The sequence below is a fragment of the Varanus komodoensis genome, unplaced genomic scaffold (assembly GCF_004798865.1).
Source record: "Varanus komodoensis strain SLA01 unplaced genomic scaffold, ASM479886v1 scaffold3, whole genome shotgun sequence".
Lineage (NCBI taxonomy): Eukaryota > Metazoa > Chordata > Lepidosauria > Squamata > Varanidae > Varanus > Varanus komodoensis.
In genome coordinates, this window is record NW_025335761.1 from 35,071,144 (window position 1) to 35,093,398 (window position 22,255).

The 22,255-nt window shown below is 41.9% G+C and overlaps 2 protein-coding genes across 7 annotated transcripts in view; both read right to left on the reverse strand.

Moving 5' to 3' along the window:
• LTBP2 (latent transforming growth factor beta binding protein 2) overlaps positions 1-3,481 on the reverse strand; it is a 161,807-nt gene extending 158,326 nt beyond the window's left edge. For all 3 annotated transcript variants that reach the window (XM_044435931.1, XM_044435932.1, XM_044435930.1), the window contains exon 1: positions 2,982-3,481. In XM_044435931.1, coding sequence (XP_044291866.1) covers positions 2,982-3,481 — 500 coding nt within the window. The remainder of the gene's footprint in view (positions 1-2,981) is intronic.
• Positions 3,482-3,740: 259 nt separating this feature from the next.
• The window catches only part of AREL1 (apoptosis resistant E3 ubiquitin protein ligase 1), a 97,644-nt gene continuing 79,129 nt past the window's right edge, over positions 3,741-22,255 (reverse strand). The window contains exons 20-21 of one of the 4 annotated variants that reach the window (XM_044435938.1): positions 10,948-11,015; positions 3,741-3,863 (exon numbers count right to left, since the gene is read on the reverse strand). In XM_044435938.1, coding sequence (XP_044291873.1) covers positions 3,862-3,863; positions 10,948-11,015 — 70 coding nt within the window. In that variant the 3' untranslated portion in view covers positions 3,741-3,861. Of the gene's footprint in view, positions 3,864-10,947; positions 11,016-12,868; positions 12,937-17,546; positions 20,757-22,255 lie in introns of those variants that run through there. The other 3 variants (XR_006415291.1, XR_006415292.1, XR_006415290.1) reach the window with 3 other exon arrangements.

A 22,255-nucleotide genomic window follows, 5' to 3' on the forward strand; every position in this document is an offset into this window, starting at 1 on the left:
GAACTAGGATGCAAAGATCATGTCACAAGGATGCTTTCTGGTGCTTATCAGACTTCTTTCCCATCTTTGGCCCTGCCCAGGAAATACACTGAGCCAAGTTCAAGTCCAGGAATGCTTGGAGACACGAGTGACTTTTTGTGCAAGTATGCAACGCCCACAAGACACGTGAATGGAAAGAGAACTCAACTTGCACAGTAGGCATGTAACAGCATGTGTGTAAGCCATCCTCATGGAAGGAAAATGCAAGTGCTTTGGCTTCCTTGCAAGAAAATGTGGGATATAAATATAACAAAAAGTAAATTGAATAAAGGAGAAGCATCCTTCCTAGTTGTGGTGCTTCGTGTACTTATTGGGACTCAATTCCTGCCAGATGTCAATGCAAACACTCAGCATGGGACACACTTAGGAAAGACAGAAAGCACGCTGGAGTCTGGGGAGCCAGGCTGAGGAAATCCAACAGATTCCCATCCCGGAACTAGATTTGTCACATCTCTGTATTTGGAGTACCTTCCTCCACCTTGCAGCTGTCCTGGAAAGAACCATGCCAGCTGCTCCTTCGAGACGGCAAACTTGATCTCAGAGGCAGGTCTTTTGAGCATTCTGGGGATGCAGGGAGGGGAAAGAAGAGGTACTGCCATGGTACGAGGTTTCCTGGCAGTGCTTCAGCCTCTTTCTGTTGTGCTCTGAGGCACAACACTCAGATAGCCAAGATCTGCCATCTAAATGTTGCAGAAATTATCTTCACCTTTGCATTCCTCTTGCTTTCCATAGGATGCTGTGTGTGTTTGTCTGTTCTACTTATATTCTACTATAGCAGTCTGAAGAATCTCCTTGCAGATTACAATATTACATAAAATAAGAATAAAAACAACCTACAATAAAGCAGAGAAATACGCAGCAGTGGTCAGATATCAATAAGTTAAAATATATTAAAGGTAAACACAGTACAAATAATATCCAAGTATAAAATCAATTATTAAAATATCCGGAGGACTGTTTTCGCTTGGCACTTAAAAGATTATAAAGATGGAGCCAGGTGAACTACTTTTGGAAGACCATTCCATAAATGTAATCCTCTGAGTTTCAAGGGCTACAAGCATCCATATCGGATTGTCCCAACAGTCATCTTAAGGACACCTAACTAAAGATGTTCTTAATAGTATCTTTAAGGTGTGTCCCTACAGACTGAGATTTCTGACAGACAACCTGTAAGAATGAGTTAGGTGCAGTGGTTAGAGTGCTGGACGGAAGTCAGGAAATTTGAATTTCAGACTCTGCTTAGCTCTTCGGCTCATGGGGTAACTTTGGCCCAGTTACTAATTTTCTGCCTAACATACCTCACAAGGCTGTTAAAAGGATAAAATGGAAAGGGTAATGTAAGTTGTTTTGGCTTCCTTGTAAGAAAAAAGATGGACTATAAATATAATGGAACCTAAATTAAATAAAGAAGAAGCATCCTTCCTAGTTGTGGTGCCTAGTTAGAGCATATCCTCCTCATGAAGTTACAACTAGTGCCAACATTGCAATGTTTTAGCACCAGTGTGAAGCCCTTTTATTTTCCCAGGAATTTTATTTATTTATTTAGAAAATTTCTATGCCGCCCCATTCGCCGAAGCCTCGGGGCGGCTCACAAACCAATTTTACTTGGTTGATTTTGTTTGTTCTGTTGTATTTGCTTCCTTCTCTGTTTTTCTCATGATGACCTGGTTTTAGTGTTTTGTTGTATTACATATTATGACATTTGATAACCATCATGGTATCTGCAAGGATGAAGGAGAATTAAAACATTTTAATATACAAACAATAAATTATGAAAGAGTTGGGTGGGGAACTTGTTCATTCTCTTCTTCTTTACAGTGGAAAGGATAAAGATCAAGCAAGCTGCCTTGGATTATTTTCAAGAGGAAAAAAGGCGGGTATAAATGTAATGGAAGAAGTGGAAGAAGGAAAAACACTGCTTTATATTCATTAGCATGAAGTTGGGATTGAAGGACCTGAGAACCCCATGGTGAGGAAAGAAAGTTGGGAAACCACTACAAGAATGTCCAGTGGTCATGGTCCGGTGGTCATCCACTTCTTTAAAAATGAAGAGATCCTCAGCATTAACACAGGCCCCAGTTAGAGGGCTCCTAGAGCTACCCCTTAGAAGGCACCATGCAACTATTCTACCTTTTTCTCCTTAGCTTATTTTCTTTGATAAGAAAGAAGAGTAAAGTAGTGGCGGTGGTGGTAGTAAAACACAGGAGAGTTACAAATGGAAGATACCTCCACCTGTGCAATTCTGGGAATCACCCAGGGTGATGGCTCAATAAAAGCACTGCCTGGAAGCACCCAAGAGGGAGGAGGACAAATGGATCACAATACAGACTCAAAACCTGGCTGTGTGCACACCAAAAGCTGACACATGCAGTAAATTCCATAGACTGAAGAGCAAACTGAGGTTTTCCTAGGCACAAACTGTGCATGAATCTTTGGGAATACTGTGAGCGAAGACACATTAATCTCACAGAAATCAGCACAACATCATACTTTCTCTGTTAAGCATAACACAGTGTCTCACTGTCTATGTACAGATAGTTGTGTCTTGGACATGTATACAGCATACACACAACACACTGAAACAACCTATTTCTAATCTGCTTTAGGCAAAGAGATCTCTTACAGATGCAGTGACAGAACAACCTAAGCAGAAAATTAATCATATTTTGTTTCTGTGCATGGGACAGAAAACTGTCAAGTCACTTTGAACCTGAAGTAAGATTAGAAAGATCTCAGAAGTACAGAAGTATTAGGTTGGCTAATTTGCAGTGGGTATTTTGGGGACTGTATATTTGTAAATAGATTCTGGATTGACTGACCTGCTCTGAAAATGAAAATTTGACTGCAAACTCATAGTAACTGTTCTGCTCCGATAGTGAGTGTGGAGCTGTCAAAAGTTGCCAACACCTTGTTTGACAGTTGAACACTGTTTCTGCACTTACCCTAACATCCGGCCTCTGGAATTTTGCATTCTTGGTTGTGATGCCCGTGGCTTTGGCCCACTTCGTAACCATTGGTGTGAGGTGTCTGTCCTTTGTTTCTGCTGCAGAGTCCAACTCAAGCTTCTGCCTGGAGAATCAGTTTTTGTCCCAGGGTTGTTGGTCTGTGATCTGACATTTGTGGGCACAGAGTGCTGTTTTCGGTTTTCCCTCCCTGCCAGGTTTCTCCTCCAACCATTGGAGGCTACAACGGTTTGAGGCGTCACAGGAGCATGGTCCAAAGTGGAAAGAGGGTTGTGTACCTGAAACAAACTGAACACCTTGTTTGTTGGTCCCAAGTTATCTTGGTTCCGGAACTGTAGTCGACTTGTTTCTCTGCTCCCAGAATCAGTTCTGACAGAAGGATTTTGATCATATTGCCCAGCAAAGACTCTCTGGCAATCAATAGCCCCCGCAAAAAGTGCTATGGTTAATGGAAGAAGACTCCTCCAGGAGCCCCTCATGGTTTCAGTCCAAGAGGAAAACCACTCCACCGCAGAACTGGTAGTTTCATATGAGTGCAACCGGAGTTTGGGGGCAGGAGGTGTAGAAGAAGGCAGCCTAGCTAAATTCCTCCTGCACGTTTCAAAGCCACTCACATCTTCAGGTACATCTACAAGAGGCTTAATCAGAGCCTGCTGTCCGAAGGAGAAGGAGAGCTCAAAAGAGCAATAAAACAGTGCAGGTCTCCCAAAGCTGCAGCAACAGTACTCCTCCTACCTTAGAAAGAATGAGAACTCCCAGCTTCTCCCTCTGCCCGTCCCCTCTCTGTTGGCTGTCAGAGCTTGTGTGTTCTTTGCAGACAGCTCCAAGCACCTTCTTGCTTGCCTCTGGCACTGGCAGGCTCTGGAAGGGATGGATGGTTTTATTTTTGGAAACCTCCCCCTTTTGTGCCTTTTTGATGCTGACATCGCCCCTCTCCAGAGGACACAGCTCAGCCCCCCCTTCTTACAAGAGACATTCCAGCAACACCCACTTTGGCAAAGGGAAACAAATTGCGAGAGAGAAATATTAACCCCTGAACAACCAGAGAGGCCCATCCACTGCTTAGCGAAAATTCTCCCTCTCCCCCACCCCACATACATGCGTGCGTACTCCAAGCTAAACAAAATCTGTAGGTCAGCTTCCTCAATGTATAGCATGCCCTAGAGTTTTTATAAACAGCATTAACTGTTTAGTGAATAAAAGTGGAGCAGAAGCAAGCATGAAGGGTGAAGACTGAACCACAATATTCTCAGGCATCAAGCAAAATCCTTTTCCTGGTGCTGCAAGCTGAGCACCACCTTAGCCAATGCATTCAAGCTTGAAGTGGGTGTGTGATCCAGATTGTGATCACAGCAAGGATTAAATGTGGAACTACTCTTGTCTTCCATGCTATAGTCCTGACTAAATTTCCCCCATGCTATTTGCCCTGTGAGGTAAGTTGATGTTTCCTCAGTGATAGTAGCAGCTCGTGGAGTGGGGGACTCACTGAGGTAATGGCTTTAAATGGACTCACTGACCCCCCTCCCCATTATGGTCCCAATCTGCACCCCATTTCTTACCCTCTGCATTTTTTTTTCCAAAATGCAAGGGCAAATCACACATCTAACATGACATGTAGTTCAACCTAGAGATCCCTACTGAGAGATATCAGAGACTGAACCTGGTAAAACAAAGAGAAGAAGGGCTCTAATTGATCAGATGAGAAAAATACCTATTTAGTCCAGCATCCTGCTTCCACAGTAGTCAACGAGATTCCTCTGGGAGGCCCACAAGTCAGTGCAAAGCTTAGAACATAGGAGTCATTGGCTAGATATGCTTAAACTGCTTTTAGTTGGTTTTCTTTTTTTAAAGGCTAGGTAACTTTAAGTGAAAACTGCAGTGTAGCTCCTTTATAACAGGCATGCCTCACTTGTTGAAAGTCACCATCAAACAGATTCCTGGGAAATTTCAGCCTGAATTTTTCCAGTACCTTTCACAGGATAGGAAATACATAAGAATGCCCATTTGTGGCTCTGAGTGCTAGTCACACAATACTAGAACTGTTAAGGGTTAAGAAGATGTCAGTTCTTGGGTCAATACCGCACTAGTGTTCAAAAACCAACAATGCTTTGCGTTTATTTTATTCTACTTACTCTATATACTGTACTCACCTTAGAAATTTGGGGGCTTCTTGTGCTCTAGATTCTAGTACTAGTACTGGTTTTTAAGGGGAATTAGATGGAAGTTGATTAGTTTTGGAGTGCTTTGGCTCTGTTAGATGAGTGAATCCTGCACATTTCTGCCACAGCCCCAACAGCTTAAGCTTGGGGCCAAATTATATGCAACAGTACCCATACCTGTAGCCTTCTGTGAAACTGTTTGCTTGTTGTTTTTAATAAGTAGCCAGCATGTGGAGAGCTGGATTGAAACCATAGCATGGGGTTTGCTTCATAATGGTCCCAATCTGAACTGAGATCTCCTACAACAGCCATTTGCAGTGAAACGAAAGGTTCCATTTATTTAGCACCCAAATAGCTGAGGCTGGTTCAGACCCCTATGTTGGCTATTCATTTTTTAAAGATCAGCAATGCAAAGGTTAAAGATAATGACATAATGTCGTATCTAATTTGGCCCACACATTACGCTTCTGCAGGGCTCAAACAGCCCAGCACAGCCTGTAAGCTGCTCAGTTGAAATAAGGCAACTAACTATACTGACATCTGTACTGGTGCAAATAAAGCTTACCTGCCCCTGTTTGGAGGAAGGGTAGAGCACTAGGACAAAAGTAAGTAATATGGTAATCTCCATGTTTTGGGTTATATATGGATTACCCAGCATGGTAAATGCAATGAGGGATAATGGGAGCTGTAGTCCAAAAGATCCAGAAAGCACTAGGTTGCCTTTCCTTACACTAGAGTATCAAGAAAATTACAGTATCCTTGATTTGCTAGTTGGCAATCAAGATTTGTTATTTGGTAATTAGCTTTTATCAAATATCAGACCTCTTATATGTTTACATCTCCAACACACCCTGCTCCTACCATTGTTCTTATAGCTACACTTGTAATTCTAGTGCAAGTTTTCATGACAGAAGTACATGCTTCCTCTCTCATATCTCACATATCTCTATTCACAAGTGAATGCTATTTATGTATTTATCTATTCATTCTCAGTGATGCTGCAGTAAGAACATCAGGCTAGCAATAGGGCCACCCAGCTTCAAGTTCCCACTCAGCCATGGAGCTTACCTGGTGATTTCAGGTCAGGCCTTATCACTCAATCTAAACTATCTCATGGGGTTGTTGTGAAGATAAAATGGGAGAGAGGGAGGAATGATGAATGCTACTTTGGGCTCTTCAGAGAAAATAGTGGTTACAAATGAAATTCATGTTTATATTTATGCCACTTTTCTATTACAAATATTCAAAGTAACTTATATGATACTCTAGCAGTAGAGTGATTGTTGAAAAAGAAAACCAGAATGCAAGTTGTTGTGAATGGTTTGTCATGGACATAACCTGAGTGGGGGACTGACTTAAACCACTCAAAAAGGAGTGATACTGGTATAGTTAAATACCAGCAAACTATGTATGAAATCAATTATTCAGAAACTTCCTAAACAGTTCTCCACAAAGTTTCCCTTCCTGACTCTAATTGTTACACAGAGGGAGCTGGGACTTCATCTGCTCCTCCTCAATACTGTAACTAAAATGTTACACACACAATATAAATGTATACCCTCAACAGAGCCCTCAGGGCTGCTTATAATGTAAAACATAAAAAATCTTGTTAATACCAATAAAACATTTTTAAACACATAAAACCCATAATAAACAATAGCAGAGGTTACTGATCTAGAGGTCAGAGTAGCTCAAAGTGAACTTTAAGTAGTGTGAATCTCCCGCTCAAGTTATCTAAAAAGTGATGCCAAGATTAATAGCATCCTTGGGATATCTTCTCCATGAATTTCTATTGACGTCACAGAGTCTTTCTCAAAGTACATCCTAGGCACCTTTCTATTAGCTACACTAAATCTAAACTTCCATCAAATGACTTTCATGACAGGCTGAAAAGTCACAATGGTAAACTGTAAGGTATTTAATTAATTTATTTATTTAAAATATTTATATGCCATCCTGTCGCAAAAAGCCTCAGGACAGCTTACAACATAAAATATAACATAAATAAATTCCCGACCCACACTGGCTGCAGTTAAAAACATAGAAAAGACAATATTAAAACTTATTAAAATATTGCTGGAATAAAAAGGTCTTAACCTGGCGCCGAAAAACAAATAACAACGGTGTCAGGCGGACCTCTCTGAGGAGCACATTCCATAAATGGGGTGCCACTGCAGAGAAAGCCCTCCTCCAGGTACTTTGCCTCCTAATATCTTTTCATGGAGGGTTCCCGGAGGAGAGCCTCTACTGCCAATCTCAAGGGGCAGGAGGGCAAATATGGAAGAAGGCGTTCCTTCAGGTATACAGGTCCCAAGCCATTAAGGGCTTTATAGGTAATAACCAGCACCTTGAATTGAGCCCGGACGTCAATGGGAAGCCAGTGAAGCTGGTAGAGGACTGGGGTTATATGAGAATAATGCCCAGTCCCCGTCAGCAACCTGGCTACTCTATTTTGCACCATCTGAAGTATTTGGACTATCTTCAGGGGCAGTCCACGTAGAGCGCGTTACAGAAATCCAACCGGGAAGTAACCAATGCATGTGTCACTGTCGCTAGGCAGTCTTCCTCCAGGTAGGGACACAGCTGATAGATTAGCCGAAGGTGAAGAAAGTGCTCCTCGCCACTGCAGTCACTTGAGCTTCCAAGGACAGCTCTGGGTCGAGGAGCACTCCCAAGCTGTGGACCCTGTCCTTTAGAGGGAGTGCAACCCCATCCAGGGCAAGGTCCAAGTCACCTATCCAGGAGCTCGATCCACCCACCAACAGGACTTCCGTCTTGTCTGGATTAAGTTTCAGTTTATTGGCCCTCATCCAGCCATTACCTCAGCTAGGCACCGGTTCAGTGCAGTCACTGCCTCACCTGGATCGGTTGAAAAATTGAGGTAGAGCTGGGTGTCATCAGCATATTGATGATTCTGCAGCCCAAACCTCCTGATGACCTCTCTCAGTGGTTTCATGTAGATATTAAATAGCAAGGGGGACAAGATGGAACCCTGCGGTACTCCATGGCATAACTGCCATGGCGCAAAGCCAAAGTCCTCCAGCACCACCTTTATTTATTTATTTATTTATTTATTTGGAGTGGAAACATTGTCAAGCAGTGCCTCCTACTCCCAATCCTGCCAGCCTATCCATAAGGATACCATGGTCGATGGTATCGAAAGCTGCTGAGAGGTCCAGGAGGACCAACAGGGACGCACTCCCCCTGTCTCTCTTCCTGCACAGTTCATCATACAGGGCAACCAAGGCAGATTCAGTACCAAACCCAGGTCTGAAGCTGGACTGAAATGGGTCCAGATAATCAGTTTCATCCAAGAGTGCTTGGAGTTGTCCCACCTCCACCCATTCCAACACCTTGCCCAAAAATGGGATGTTGGCCACCGGTCTATAATTAGCGGCCATCTCTGGATCCAGGGATGCCTTCTTTAGGACAGGCCTGATTACTGCCTCCTTTAAAGGAGCGGGCACCCAGCCATCCCTCAGAAAGGCGTTAATGACCTCCAGGATCCAGGCACCAATCCCGTGTTTGGCTTTGGTCAGCAGCCACGACGGGCAAGGGTCAAGTAAGCAGGTGGTGGGATGAAGTACTTGTCCAAGCACCTTGTCCACATCATCAGGCTGCAATAACTGAAATTCATCCATTAATACCTGACCAGACGGAGTCATTGGCATCTCCCCTAAAGGATGTGAATCACTTGTGGAGTCCAGCTCGTGACGAATCTCCTTAAATTTTCTCCTTAAAGTGCTGGGCAAAGTCATCACAGCAGGCCATCGAAGGTGGTACAGGATCTTTCTTAGGGCCAGGATGTATCATCCCATGTACCATTCGAAAAAGCTCCGCTGGACAGCACTGTGAGGAGGCAATGGAAGTGGAGAAGAATTTCTTCTTCGCCACCCTCACCGCCACAGCATAGGCTCGATAATGAGCTTGTAAGTGTGTTCAGTCAGATTCATCCCATGGATTTCCTCCACCTATGCTCTAGACGTCTCCCAACCCACTTCATTGCCCGTTGTTCAGGTGTATACCATGGGGATGAACAGGCTCTGCTGGGCAGGAAAGGATGCTTAGGAGTGATCGTGTCAATCACTCTGGCCATTTCCCCATTCCACAGTTCAACCAGAGCATTAACAGGAGCACCAGCTTTATCAACCGGAAAATCCCCGAGAGCCTTCAGGAATCCATTCGAATCCACCCGGCTCCGAGGGCAGACCAACACAATAGGGTCCACACCCTTACAGAGGGAAAGGCCAGCATTGAGCTCAAACCTCATGAGGAAGTGATCTGACCATGACAAGGGAGTCAGACACAAATTCCTTACCCTCAGATCACCCTCTTCCTGCCCCATCGAGAAAACCAGGTCCAACATGTGTCCACGTTCATGGGTCAGGCCTATGACATGTTGAGACAGCCCCATGGCCGTCATGGAGGCCATGAAGTCCTGAGCCACCCCGGTCAGAACAGTCTTGGCATGGAGATTGAAGTCCCCCAGGACCAACATCCTGGGGGTCTTCAACACCAGGTTCAAGACAATTAGGCCAAAACGAAATTGGCCAAAATGAAATTAAAGTTGGGTCTATGGTTTGGAAAATTCACTGCAGTTGCTGGAGAGGGCTGTTTTGCTTTGTTTTCCCAATGGCAAATTAACAGGGCTTTTCTAATGAAGCTTCTCACCTGTCACATTACCAAGGTTTCTGCTTCCAGGTTATTTGCAGGATTAACCCTGGCTCCTTTACACATTTTTTTTCTTGAGGTTTTTCTTTCTCTGACTTTCCATATGTTCCATTATACAACCAACAGGCAACAGTACAGCAGAAGTAAGCAAATGTATGGGCAAGGGGTAGTTCATGCCACTGTAATACCAGACTTTTATCCTCCAAAAGAAGCTTTGAAAATGGTTTGACAGAACAGAAGAGGACATGTAGGTTGATGACGTTGTGTAAAGCACCCACATATGACCATGAGTAGAAATCAAAAGTGCACGATAAATGTTTCATGTAGAAAGGTTTACAGAGGTGAACTATGAGTTTAACAAGGGACGTGAAAGATGAAACCTTCGCTGTGCATCCACAGAACTTTGCAATTCCATAGATCCAAGCAGAAAAACTGTGTTTCTGGCAAGAGCCACATTTCCTCATGGGTTATCTGTCAAGGAACACATGTTGGCAAGACAAAACCCCATTGTAATCAAGACCAGGGTCAAACTGGGTGGGTCACCCCTTTTTCCTTTCTGTCACCCCATTTTCTCTCTCTTTTTCCATCTTACTCTGCAGGCAACAATCTATCTCAGAAGGGACAGATCACTCTTGCCTAAGGTCTTAACATATTAAATGTAGAATGCTTTTGAAATTAAGGGAAGGACTACAGGTTTCTCACTCTTGCCATACAAGAAAATAGGAGCTGTACATGCCCTTGGATTTTCTCACCTTTAGCCAAAACATCTGCCCAGGATCTGATGGTAAGGAATAGCAGCAATCATATGTTTTCTGATAACTATATCAGAAAAGAGTAATCCAGACCCATGAAGCACAAATTAATCAAACACATCTGTGGATATAGTAAGGTTTGTTTGTTTATAAAGTGTTCCAAGCGCAGTGGCAATTGGTTGCCTGAATGTAAATCTAGTATGGTAGTATTCTGTGCCAAGAAATCATACGGTTTGCACCTGGGAAAATGATATTAAAATATATATTCATGGAAGTTAAGATTAAATCATGCTTTCCCTTTGTTTGTCATCTATATAGTAATGAGTTTGCAGGCCCCTGTACGGATGATGTAAGAGCACTTACAAGAATTGCAAACACTGCTGGCTCCAAGACTTCTAAGGACCTTCAGCACGCTTAGTGAAGGGTCAAACCTGGAAGAAGCAAGACACACAATTATAGACTACATCTTATTTTCTCAGTTATGGGTGGAAAATGGTCATATTGTTGGCTGATCTCAGGGTCTTGGTATACACTCACCTTTCCCAGCCCTGTTTTCAAAGATGATAGTTATATCTACATATAGGACACAGATTCTCTCTTTCACAAGAAATTATTCACCCCTCATCCCAGAGTAGTCTTTAAAGCAGTAAAAATAGTAGTAGCAGAAAGCCTGGCTTACATAAGAATTACCTCTGTTCTTTTTTTGACTAGAGATTTTTTTTGGGTGACTAACTGGAGACATAAATGATATATCATTACATGCTGGCTGGGGAATGCTGGGAGTTGTAATACATAACACTGCCTCCTAAATGGCTTGGAACTGAGTATCTAAAGGAATGCCTTGTCCCACAGGAGCCTGCATGAATGTTACATTCCATCCGAGGCTCCCTTCCACTCTCCTGTGTCTTCTAAGGTGACCATGAGGTAGGCGGCAGTGACTATAGACAGAACCTTTCCAAAGTACAGTACTTTCCAGATACACAGTACTCATCATAAGGAAGCTTGCCTGATGCAAAATACAGATCAGTTCCACAGGAGTAACTCCCACTGAACTCAACGGAACTTAATTCTGAATAGACAGATATAGAACTGTGCTGTTCATGTCTCTGGTGTCCAGCGAAGGAATTTTTATTTGAACTAGCTTCCAACTATCATTTTTATTGCTTGCTTTCATTTTTTTCCCTCAGTCTCTGCTGTTGTAATCCTTTTGTTAGCTAAAGTATTTGTATTTGATATGATATTTTTGAAAAATCATGTTGAGCTGCCCTCAAACTGAAGGGCAACATGCAAATATTTTAAATGCAAACTAGCAAATGCCTACAACTAACCAGGTGTGCTATATAAACCCTGAAGCGTCTGGCTAACTCGAGGCTTTTCACTTAATATTCCTGCGGCTGGTTTGTCAACGAAGGATTTTGTTGGGCAATTACAAGCAGCCACATTAGAATTCTTTAATTCTGAATGCTAAATTCTTCATTGTCTCCAGGTCCTCATTTCAATCTAGAAATCAGTTTGCTATAGCATGCATACAGAAAGACTAAGAGAGTTCAGCTTGATAAAACTCTTCACTTTTTTGAGTGGGGGGGGTGGCGTATTCTAAGGCAAAATGTCCAATTCCTCTTAATTGCTTTCTTATGTAGCACTGGAACAAAACTATTTGGTATCTAAACCCAATGCTAAAAAGGTCCAGGCTTTGCTGAAATCCGCCCCCCCTCCAATTATTTGAGGCATTTTTTTGTATTACACAATGTTTACGTCTGACCAAGATTTTCCTCTCAGGAGGTAGTGTTTCACTCATTTGGAACAAATATGAAATTGGCTGTTTACACAGCCAATTAAACCACTTTGGATAACCACACACAGCCAGAGCCAATTAGTTCTTGGAGCAATAATTGAGACTAAGAATCTGAGAAAGAGGAAGGATATAATTTTCCTTTAGAACATAGGAAAAGAATCCACAGTGGAAGTGATTGATGAAATGCTCTTCAACACCCCATATACACCAATAGCACCTGCCAACTAGGACCCAGGAAGTTTAAAATTCTTCCTTTTTTATTGACTTTTTACAGATTCAGCATCATAGTTTTCAGTACATTCACACAACCAATTAATCTCTGCATTGCAGAACTGCTCATGTTATTCAGCAGCATAGAAGTATAACTGAAAGTTATGGATTTACTTGGACGAAGATTTGCAATAAAAAGTCTTGCTGCACTAAATTTCAACACAAATACATTTAACAAAATTAGAAATGATTATAGTGATATTACAATCCTGTATGTACCTACTCAGAAGTTAACCCAATCAATGTAATGGAGTTTTTGCCCAAATAAATAGATAAAGGATGACAGCCTAAAAAAGGTAACAGAAAAAAGAATATGATGTTACAGGTCAGTATTTAAACAGCAAGGCAGAGGGTTTTGTTTTGTTTTAATCCTCCACTCTCTAAATCATCCTTTTCTGGTCTTGTCCTTTAATACTCTTTATAAAAAGTCTTCTGGTTGTTGAAAAGGAACTGTAAGCAATTGTACATTACCAAGATTCTAGATTCCCTTAGGAACATCAAAATTGAATATTCATACCGTGAAGCAAAATAGAACAAAACATTACTTCCAACACCAATAAAAACATTTAGTATGAGAACAGCTGAACAGAGGGGGGCTGACCAGAAAACAAACATCTAGTCCTCTGCCTCTTCTACAAGTACCTGCCAACAGGGTAGCCTTTCTGCTTTTTTTATTTTTCTTATCTTTAGCGATGTTTTCCTGTTTTGTTGGATTTACTTGACTGTGGCAGCATGCTGTTGAATGTTTGCAACTGGAGAAAATGCTGTGGCTGGACTGGGCAGGACCCTTACTATGCTTGGACCAGCTCAAGAACAGGCCCTTAAAGAATATCCCTTGCTGTGGGTAGTGGGATCAACCCTGAAAGAGTGACTTCCAAGCAGGTTGCCCCTTTGTAGTTTCTATAGGGGGAATGTAATGGCAAGGGCCAGTCTCCTAACCTCTTGATCAATTTGGCAGCTTAAAGTACTTGATTTTCCCTTCACAGGGTCCAAGAACGTGCTCTATGAGTGCCTGAATATGTGCCTTGAAGGAAGGACATGGAACCAAATGGAGGTCTCTAAGTAGTGACAGGCAGAGCAGGGGGCACTGGGAGGAGGGCTAGCCAAGTAAGGAGAACATGACCCAGGAAGCTGTCTTTATGGGCCTTTGGTGGTTGCTGTATCAGGCTGTCTTTGGGTTTCCTGATGCTACTTTTAAATGTCAGAGTGGTATAGAACAAGACTTCCTTCACTGATGACTTAACAGTGGATGAGGCAGCCAATCTGGCTTGCCTGAAGAAGAACTGGATAACTGAACAAGGAAGAGTTAGTTACTCCCAGTTGTGCCCAAGGTACATTGATTAGGTGATGGTGTGCTATAGCCAAATAAAATTTTCCAGGCTCCCCGTTCACCTGTCTAATGATATGGAGTGCTTGCCTCTTGTGTTGGCTCAGTGGGACAGACTGGGAATTCTGCTGGTGTATTACCAATCCCTCTACCCAGCAGTCTCCCTACTGGAGCTGACAGAGGTTGTTTTGGTTGCAATGCTGTGGTCTCATAGGCTGTTAGTTTTGGGGGGTATAAATTTGCAATTTGCAAGCTGGAATTAAGATTGCAGGGAGAAATATCAACAACCCCAGATATGCCAATGATACCACTCTAATGGCAGAAACTGAAGAGGAAATAAAGAGCCTCTTGATGAGGGTGAAAGAGGAGAGTGCAAAACTTGGCTTGAAACTCAACATTAAGAAAACTAAAATCATGGCATCCGGTCCTCTCACTTCCTGGCAAATAGATGGGGAAGAAATTAAGGTAGCAACAGTTTTTATTTTCTTGGGCTTCAAGATCATCGGAGGCGGTGACTACAGCCAAGAAATTAAAAGATGTTTGCTCATTGGGAGGAAACGTATGACAAATCTAGACACCATTCTAAAAAACAGAGACATCACCCTGCCAACAAAAGTTTGTATAGTCAAAGCTATGGTTTTCCCACTTGTAATGTATGCCTGTGAGAGTTGGACCATAAGGAAGACTAGCACTGAAGAATTGATGCTTTTGAATTGTGGTGTTGGAGAAGACTCCTGAGAGTCCCTTGTACTGCAGAGAGATCAGATCAGTCAATCCTAAAGGAATCAACCCTGACTGCTCTTTAGAAGGACAGATACTGAAGCTGAAGCTCAAATAATCTGGCCAACTAATGAGAAGGGAGAATTCATTGGAAAAGACCCTGATGCTGGGAACGATTGAAGGCAAAAGGAGAAGGGGACAGCAGAGGCTGAGGTGGTTGGATGGGGTCACTAGAGTGGTAGGGGTGGGCTTGGGTGTACTCTGGGGGATGGTGGAGGACAGAAGAACATGGAGGAATGTACAACTTTGCAACAGAACAACAACATCCATACTCAAGGCAGATTGTCATGGCCTCCATGGGACTATCCCAGCATGCCATCACCACCAACACATGGAGCAGGGCACATTCTAGGCCAATTTCTCAGCCAGGTAGGGAGATGGTGATTTGGTGATGGTGATTTGAAGTTGTGGAATATTAACTCAGTACATTTATCATGGGTAGATCATCACTTCTTGGTGTTTAGACTGAACATATCCTTTCCCCTCTGCAAGTGTAGGAGAACTATTAAAATGATCTGCCCTCAGACCCTGTTAGAATGGTTGGAAGAAGAGTGGTGTTTACTGCTATTCTTTTTGTGCTGCTGCTGCTGCTGCTGCTGCTCCTTAAAGCTATTTCCTTCTTATTGCAAATGAATTTAGACCTACATCAAGTGTGGTGTAAATTTTCTATCTGGTTAGGAGCATGGTTAAGTGTTGGAATAATTTTGGGTCCTGCAATTCCAGAGTATCCCTCGTTCTGTCCACAATACCTATCCTCTTCTCCCTCATGGACCTTGCTAAGAAAAGAAATATTACTTACTGGCCTAAAGTTGTTAAGATTTTCTAGTTCCAGAAAGATTTTTTTGGAGGGGGAGTCTCACTGTCACTTCTTTAAGATAGCATGAGACCACCCCGTCTCTCAAGGAGGCATTTATCTCCTCCCTGTCCTAGTTGGCTGTTCCTTCCCTACTAGTTTTTATAAGCCAAGAGTGGCAAGGATCCAGTATGGAAGTGGTTGCATGAATCTTTTCCAAGCATCTTGTCAATGTCCTTGAGTTGCACCTACTGAAACTCACCCAAGAAAACTGGACCAGGCTGTCCTCTCAGTTTCTCATCAGATTTACTTTCTATAACACTGGAGTCTGAGTCCTGGCAGATGCAAGAGATATTATCCTAGAAATTGTCTAGCAAATATGTTACAGCATGCTTCAGACAGGTCTACAGTGTCCTTAGGGCTAGCTTATAATAGGCCCCAGACAACCCTAAAAAGTTCTGCTGGGCAGCAGATAGAAAGCTAAATGGAGAGAGGGAGATGTTGTTTAATTGCTATTCTCAGTGCATCTACGCGTAAAAACACCTGATTATAGGCAGATACAGCACTAGAGTTTGATTTTATCCACTAGATTTTTTTCTCCATCAACATTCAAGCAATATCCTATTTATTTTCATCACTCTAAGCTCTTGGGTATAACACAAAACCATACAAGACCTACAACACAGAGGGCAATACAATTGAAAGTAATAGTGTTAAACAACCAGGTCATAACTGCATTCCTCACATCAACCAGGGCTTTGATACACACGCCAGTCATATCAGCTAGAACTCTTTAAATCTATTAGCCTCTGAACAAAGACCACCTTCATAGATCCCCCCAGCCTAACAGGGGGAAAGTTGCAATCAGTTTAAACAGCAACAGTTTATGATCTGACCATGACATCTTCAGATTATCATCCCCTTTCCTGTCTGAAAAGGCAGGTCTCTAATGCCAGAAAGTTGAGGAGTATGGATCTTTCTAGTGGAAGGAGGGGCAGGAAGGGGGAAATCAGAGATAGTTTAAAGTTAAACAACCCAGAGTTTTAATCCAGGGTTTGCTTCTTTATTTAAAACTCTGGGTTGTTTAAGGTTAAACTACCAAATTTGCATGTCAGAACATCAAGAAATGCAGAGTTCCTGGGTTGTCCTGGAAGACTGATTCAAAGTGGAAGTGTGGATTGCACAGGAGGCAGCATGTTTGCTCACTCTGCATAATTGCACCTGTTCATGAGTTGCTTAACCCAAGAAATGTCCATCACATGTGAATCAAGTTGCATTGTATTACCACAAATAATCCCATAGCACGTAATAGACTAACAAATATACCGTATATACCAGCATTTAAGACAACATTTGAAACCAAAAATTGGAGGTGGGGTCATCTCATAAACCTGGTGAAAAAAAAAATCCCTACCATAGTTTGTCTTTGGATGTCAGGTCGCAAGACTCGCTTTCAGCCACACTCCCAGTCCCGAGTCCAGTGCTTGCCTGGCCTGCACACCTACCTTCACCAGGGCACAGTGCACCATTGTTTGCTGGCCACCAAGAAAAGGAGTCTTCATCACTTCAGGAGAGCTCCTCCTGCATTGCATTGTGAGCCTCAAGCATGGCTGCACTTCCAGGCCTGAGTCTGGTGTCCATCTGCTCTCACTGCTGCATACCAAAGTTTTCTGAGGTATTGCATTAAAAATAGTAACTTTTAAAATCTGCTGCCCAATTAATTGGGAAAACTGTTTTAGTTGAAAGCTTTTTTGAGGGCTTATCCTATATACAGGTGTATAAGATGCCCCATGAAAAGTTGGGGGTCATCTTACATGACCAACAAACAATAAACACCAGAAAAACAGCCCAAAATATCAATCTCATCTTATACATGAGTTGTCTTAAATGCCAGTAGATCCAGTACTCATCCATGACTTCTTAAAGGCCAGAACCTAGTTCAACTGGTGCATGAAGTATTCTCAGTTGGCATGTGCACGTGATGTGTGTATATAATGTGTGTGCTCACAGAGAGAGAGAAACACACACATACAAGGACAGCATTTTTTAATTGATTAATCAGTTATATCAAATTTTAATTTACTGGAAAAAATCTCCAAATTAAATTAGGCAGTTTGTTTAAAATGGTGGCATACAGATATAGCTCTGCAGACTGACATTTTTACTCAGCCAGTGACTTCTACTATCCAGGTCTAAACTGAAGTGAAAATTAAAGCTGTGGCACAGAGTAGGAAAGGCAGAGAGATTTAAGTTTGACTCCATTCTGTCCCTGACATACTTCATTGTGATAAAAGTAGACACTGGGAGCTGTCCTATACTGAATTGGTCCATCCTCTATTAGCAGCTCTCTAGGATTTCAGGCAGGATTCCTTTTTAGTTCTGCCTAGAGATGCTGGGGAGAAAACATAGGATCTTATACATGCAAAGTATAGGAATTACTACTGTGCTATAAACCCTGTTTTATAACCAAACTGGCAAGTATGGTGTGCAGCTACAGATAATAAAAATTAGGACATGCACCATGTATCACAAAAAAGACAAATAAAGAAATTGATTTGTATCAAATCTGCATTTGTTAACTTATACTAGAAATAATTACTAACATTTAAATACAAGTACCATACATCTTACCATGTAGGAAAGATGGTGAGGTAACCTGTGTGTTTGCTCAGTCTGCTATCCTGGTGCTGACTGCAGGTAGACAGCTTCAAGCCCCCTTCTTTTTCTTCTTATAGTCCTTTATCTTTCAGCTAAACATGGAGTGAACAGGCCTTCAAACATAGGATGCATTCAAACTGAAGATTGTTCTCTCTAAAATAGGATATATGGCCACCCTAAAAATACCACCTCCACTCATTTTCTGACCCTTCAGGAATGCACACCTCTGATTATTGAGAAAATATAGAAGCAAACACAATTATATCAAAATATACTGGTTTTGCAATAGATGTTTGTTCTTTACAATTTAATGTTGCAAGAAGAGCTGGCCTTTGAACTTTGGTAACAATTCTCCAGAACCTTGTTAAAATATCTTTCCTTCTGGCATAAAAACCAGGTACTCCTGGGAAAAGCCAGCTTTCAGGAGGTGCTGTATGTTCTACCCAGATCCCTTAAGGTCATCAGATTGCAATATTTCATCCCAGATGTATCAGTACTAAAAAAGAAATCTGACAAAAAAAAAGGAAGTGCAACATTTGTAGGGAATTATGATACAACTTGGACTTCAGCAAACTTCTCAGTTAGGGATCGGTGGATAAACACAGAATATCTCATTTGTTTGGAACTCACACAGAGAGCAAAGGTTGAACATTTCAAAGCCAATCATGCTATAAGTTCAAGACTTCATCCAAAAGAGATTAACTATGGAGAAAAGGAGAAAAAGGAGCCAACATCACTAAATTAAACAAATTATCTGTGATGATAGTGTTATATAGCCTGGCTGTTTCATGCTTGGAACTCGGACAACTTTGCTTGGCATCAGCTGAGATTTCTGTGGCAAGATCATCAGCTCTTAAGGAATCATCAAAGAAAAATCTAGTTCTGAAACTGATTAAAATAGCCAAACAATATGACTTCCAAGTTCCCATTCCAAGGATAAATTATCAATCAAACCTCAAAAGAAGGTACATTTGAAGGCATTGGTTGGTGTATTGTAAATAAAAGTATGCAAAGGGACCGCGTTTTGTTTATTTTGTCCCTGTAGGAGGAAACTCTTGTTTCCACTTTAAAATGTTGTTTGGTTTGTCTAAAGAATGACCAATGAATTCAGGAAGGAACAGCATAGTTAGTTTGCAGTTTGGTTTTGCAAGGTACTTCTAAGGTTTGGGGCCAGGCTGCACAAAACTGCATAACCATGCATATGCTAATACCTATGTATGCCAATTTAGTAATAATTACTAGGATCTATTTAATTCTCACAGAAGGCAAAGCCAATTAATTGTCCATTCAACCCCCACTTTTCAAATAACCTCTAATAAAATAGATATTTCAATTAATTCAGACTACAGATCATCCCAAATCAGTAGTTCCTCTCTCTTTCTGTCCCTTCTCTCTGCCACTTCTCTTTTTTCCTTCATGGAAGAAAATTGCCTCCATTCATGCAAAAAAGGTTTGGAATCAAAACTTTCTTTAACATACATAGTTTTCTCCCCTAAGTTTAATTGTCATGTGGGTGAGAGATTTTTGGATGGGTAGTCCTCGCATTTGTGGAGGGAAGCTAAGCCCTTAGGAAATATCTTCCACTGGCAGCAATAGAGAGTCAGGATTCTGAGAAATAGATACAGGGTCGGGGGGCCTTGAGCCCTAGCCTAGCAACACCTATGTTTGAATTATGAGAATAAGACCCTCTGCCACCTAGTTCCCCCAGCAGCAATGCTTGGAGGATTAATCTTTCTTTTTAATTTGAGGAAAGGAAACTTCATAGGCAGAGCTCATTCAAGTCTTTTTGAAATACAAATTACTCATAAATCATGCGCATCACTTCCTTATCTTTGAGGGACAGCATTATCCATATTAAATATTCTAGAACTAAAATACCCGAGGATTCATGCATGCATGGCAGTTGGCTCCCAGATGTGGCTCCTGGCACTATGTTCCTTAGTCTAATTAACCCATTTTATTCTTAAGACAATGTTCAGAATCCACATATGCTTTTCTCTTACACATACGGAGCACATCCACTAATGCACTGCAGATGGGATACATTCCATGGACTGGAAAGCCAGCTGTTGCAAGGAGCCGCTGCCCAAGAAGGGACTTTTCTCCACATTCAGAGGTGAGCTGATGAATTAAAGCTCATCGATCAAGGGCTGTGCTGATCCCACCCAGTCACTAATGATGATGGTGAAAGGAGGTGCTCAGGGCATATTAATCTTGAAGTTTCTGTCTCGCTTTGATTCCAGTATGGCTCACCCTTTCATTATTGAATGACAGTGAAATGTTCTGCCTTTCATTGTTGAAAGACTGCAAGCCTTTGTTTTCTGACAGTTTGTTTGCTCTTCTACATGACTCTTCCCCCCCACCCCAAACTCTATGGTTGGGCAATACCATTTCCAGGACCAACCAAAATGTCATGAAATAGTTTGCAGGTGTTCAGGTTCTTCAGAACCCTTCATCAAACTGCATTCATATAGATGCCAGGCCTTCCTCAATGAACCAATGCTGGAGTTTGCTTCCCTGTCATCTTCTTGGAAGAATCATGCCTGTAACTGTACCAAAAAAAACCCATGATTAGATAAATTCACACTGAAATTTCACTAGCGGAGCAGGAACATAATCCCCACACAACCCAATCTGCTTTAGCCCAGGTGGAAAATAAGCTCACTTCAGTATTTTTATGCCATTTGTACCATAAGGAATAGATTAGAACTCCCCAACCTTTTTGGACTCATGGGCACACCTGGGAATTTTGAGAAACTGCTGTGGGTATACAAGCTTTTTGACAATTATTCACTTACAGCATAGAAGTTAACAAATGTAAGGGGAAATTGATTCTCTGAATACTTTAAATAGCTAAAATGTTACCCAAAAATTACAAAATTGGAGAGAGAAACACCTCCTACAAGGCAACGAGTGTTGAAGACTTTACAATGCTTTCAATGTATGATCATGTAGCATATTGATTTCACTTTCAAATGGGTTATATTTGGATAATCATACTTGCTGAAGACTAGAAAGTTGTATGCATTTCATACAAACCCCTTTTTTTTTTAAATGGGGAAAATAAAATATTCTAGGTGGCCACAGGCCCCATTTTAGAGACCTCTTGGTGGATACCACTGGAGCTGTCTATGGACACTATGGCGCCTGAAAGTGCCATGTTGGGGACTCCTGTGGAATTGAATAGAGTGACAGTATTTTGACGATAGATAGATAGATAGATAGATAGATATAGTAGTAATTTGGCAGTACAAGCACAATTTGATTTTTTGAGCATTTTAAAACAAAGGAATTAATATGTTTAATTCCACCTCATTCTATCTCCCAAGGAACCCAAAGCAGCTCACATAGACCTCCTCCTCTACATTTTATCCTCATAGCAACCCTGTGAGGGAGATCAAGCTGAGAGTCAGAGATTGGCCCAAAGTCAACCAGGTAGCTTCATGGTTGAGTGGAGACTAGAACCTGGAGTGCTAAGTCTCAGTTTGGAGTGCAAACACTCTAACCACTACACAACACTGCCTGTTTGGAAGCATTGGAAATATTGTTTCTAACATATTTGGGAAAAGATGAGAGTTGCCTAAAAAGGAGGGTTATTTCCAAAATTCTTTGGGCATAATAAAAAGGTTCAAGGAAAGATTCCTGTGGTGGAGGAAAGGATGTGCTCCAATGGGGCAAAACCCAAAGAATTGGGTTTCAGGTTGGATGTCAGGAAGTACTTCCTGATGGCTAGGACTCCTAGGATATGGAATGGGCTTCCACATAAGGTGGTGGGGGCTCCATCAGTAAGGATGTTCAAGGAAAGATTGGACAACAGCAAGTTGGGTATTACATGAGTGGAGCCAGCTGGAGCCATGGGTCAGACTGGATGGCCCAAAAGACCCCTTTTAACTTGCTTTGTTTCAATGTTTCTAATGTAGTGGGGCTAATTCAGTAGCACTCTCAAATGCTCAATTCAAACATTCTCTGAAGGGAAGGATAATTCTGCAAGGAGCTACTTTTGATGCTGATGGCTTTGTCAGGATACAAGATTTTACCAAGCCCCATA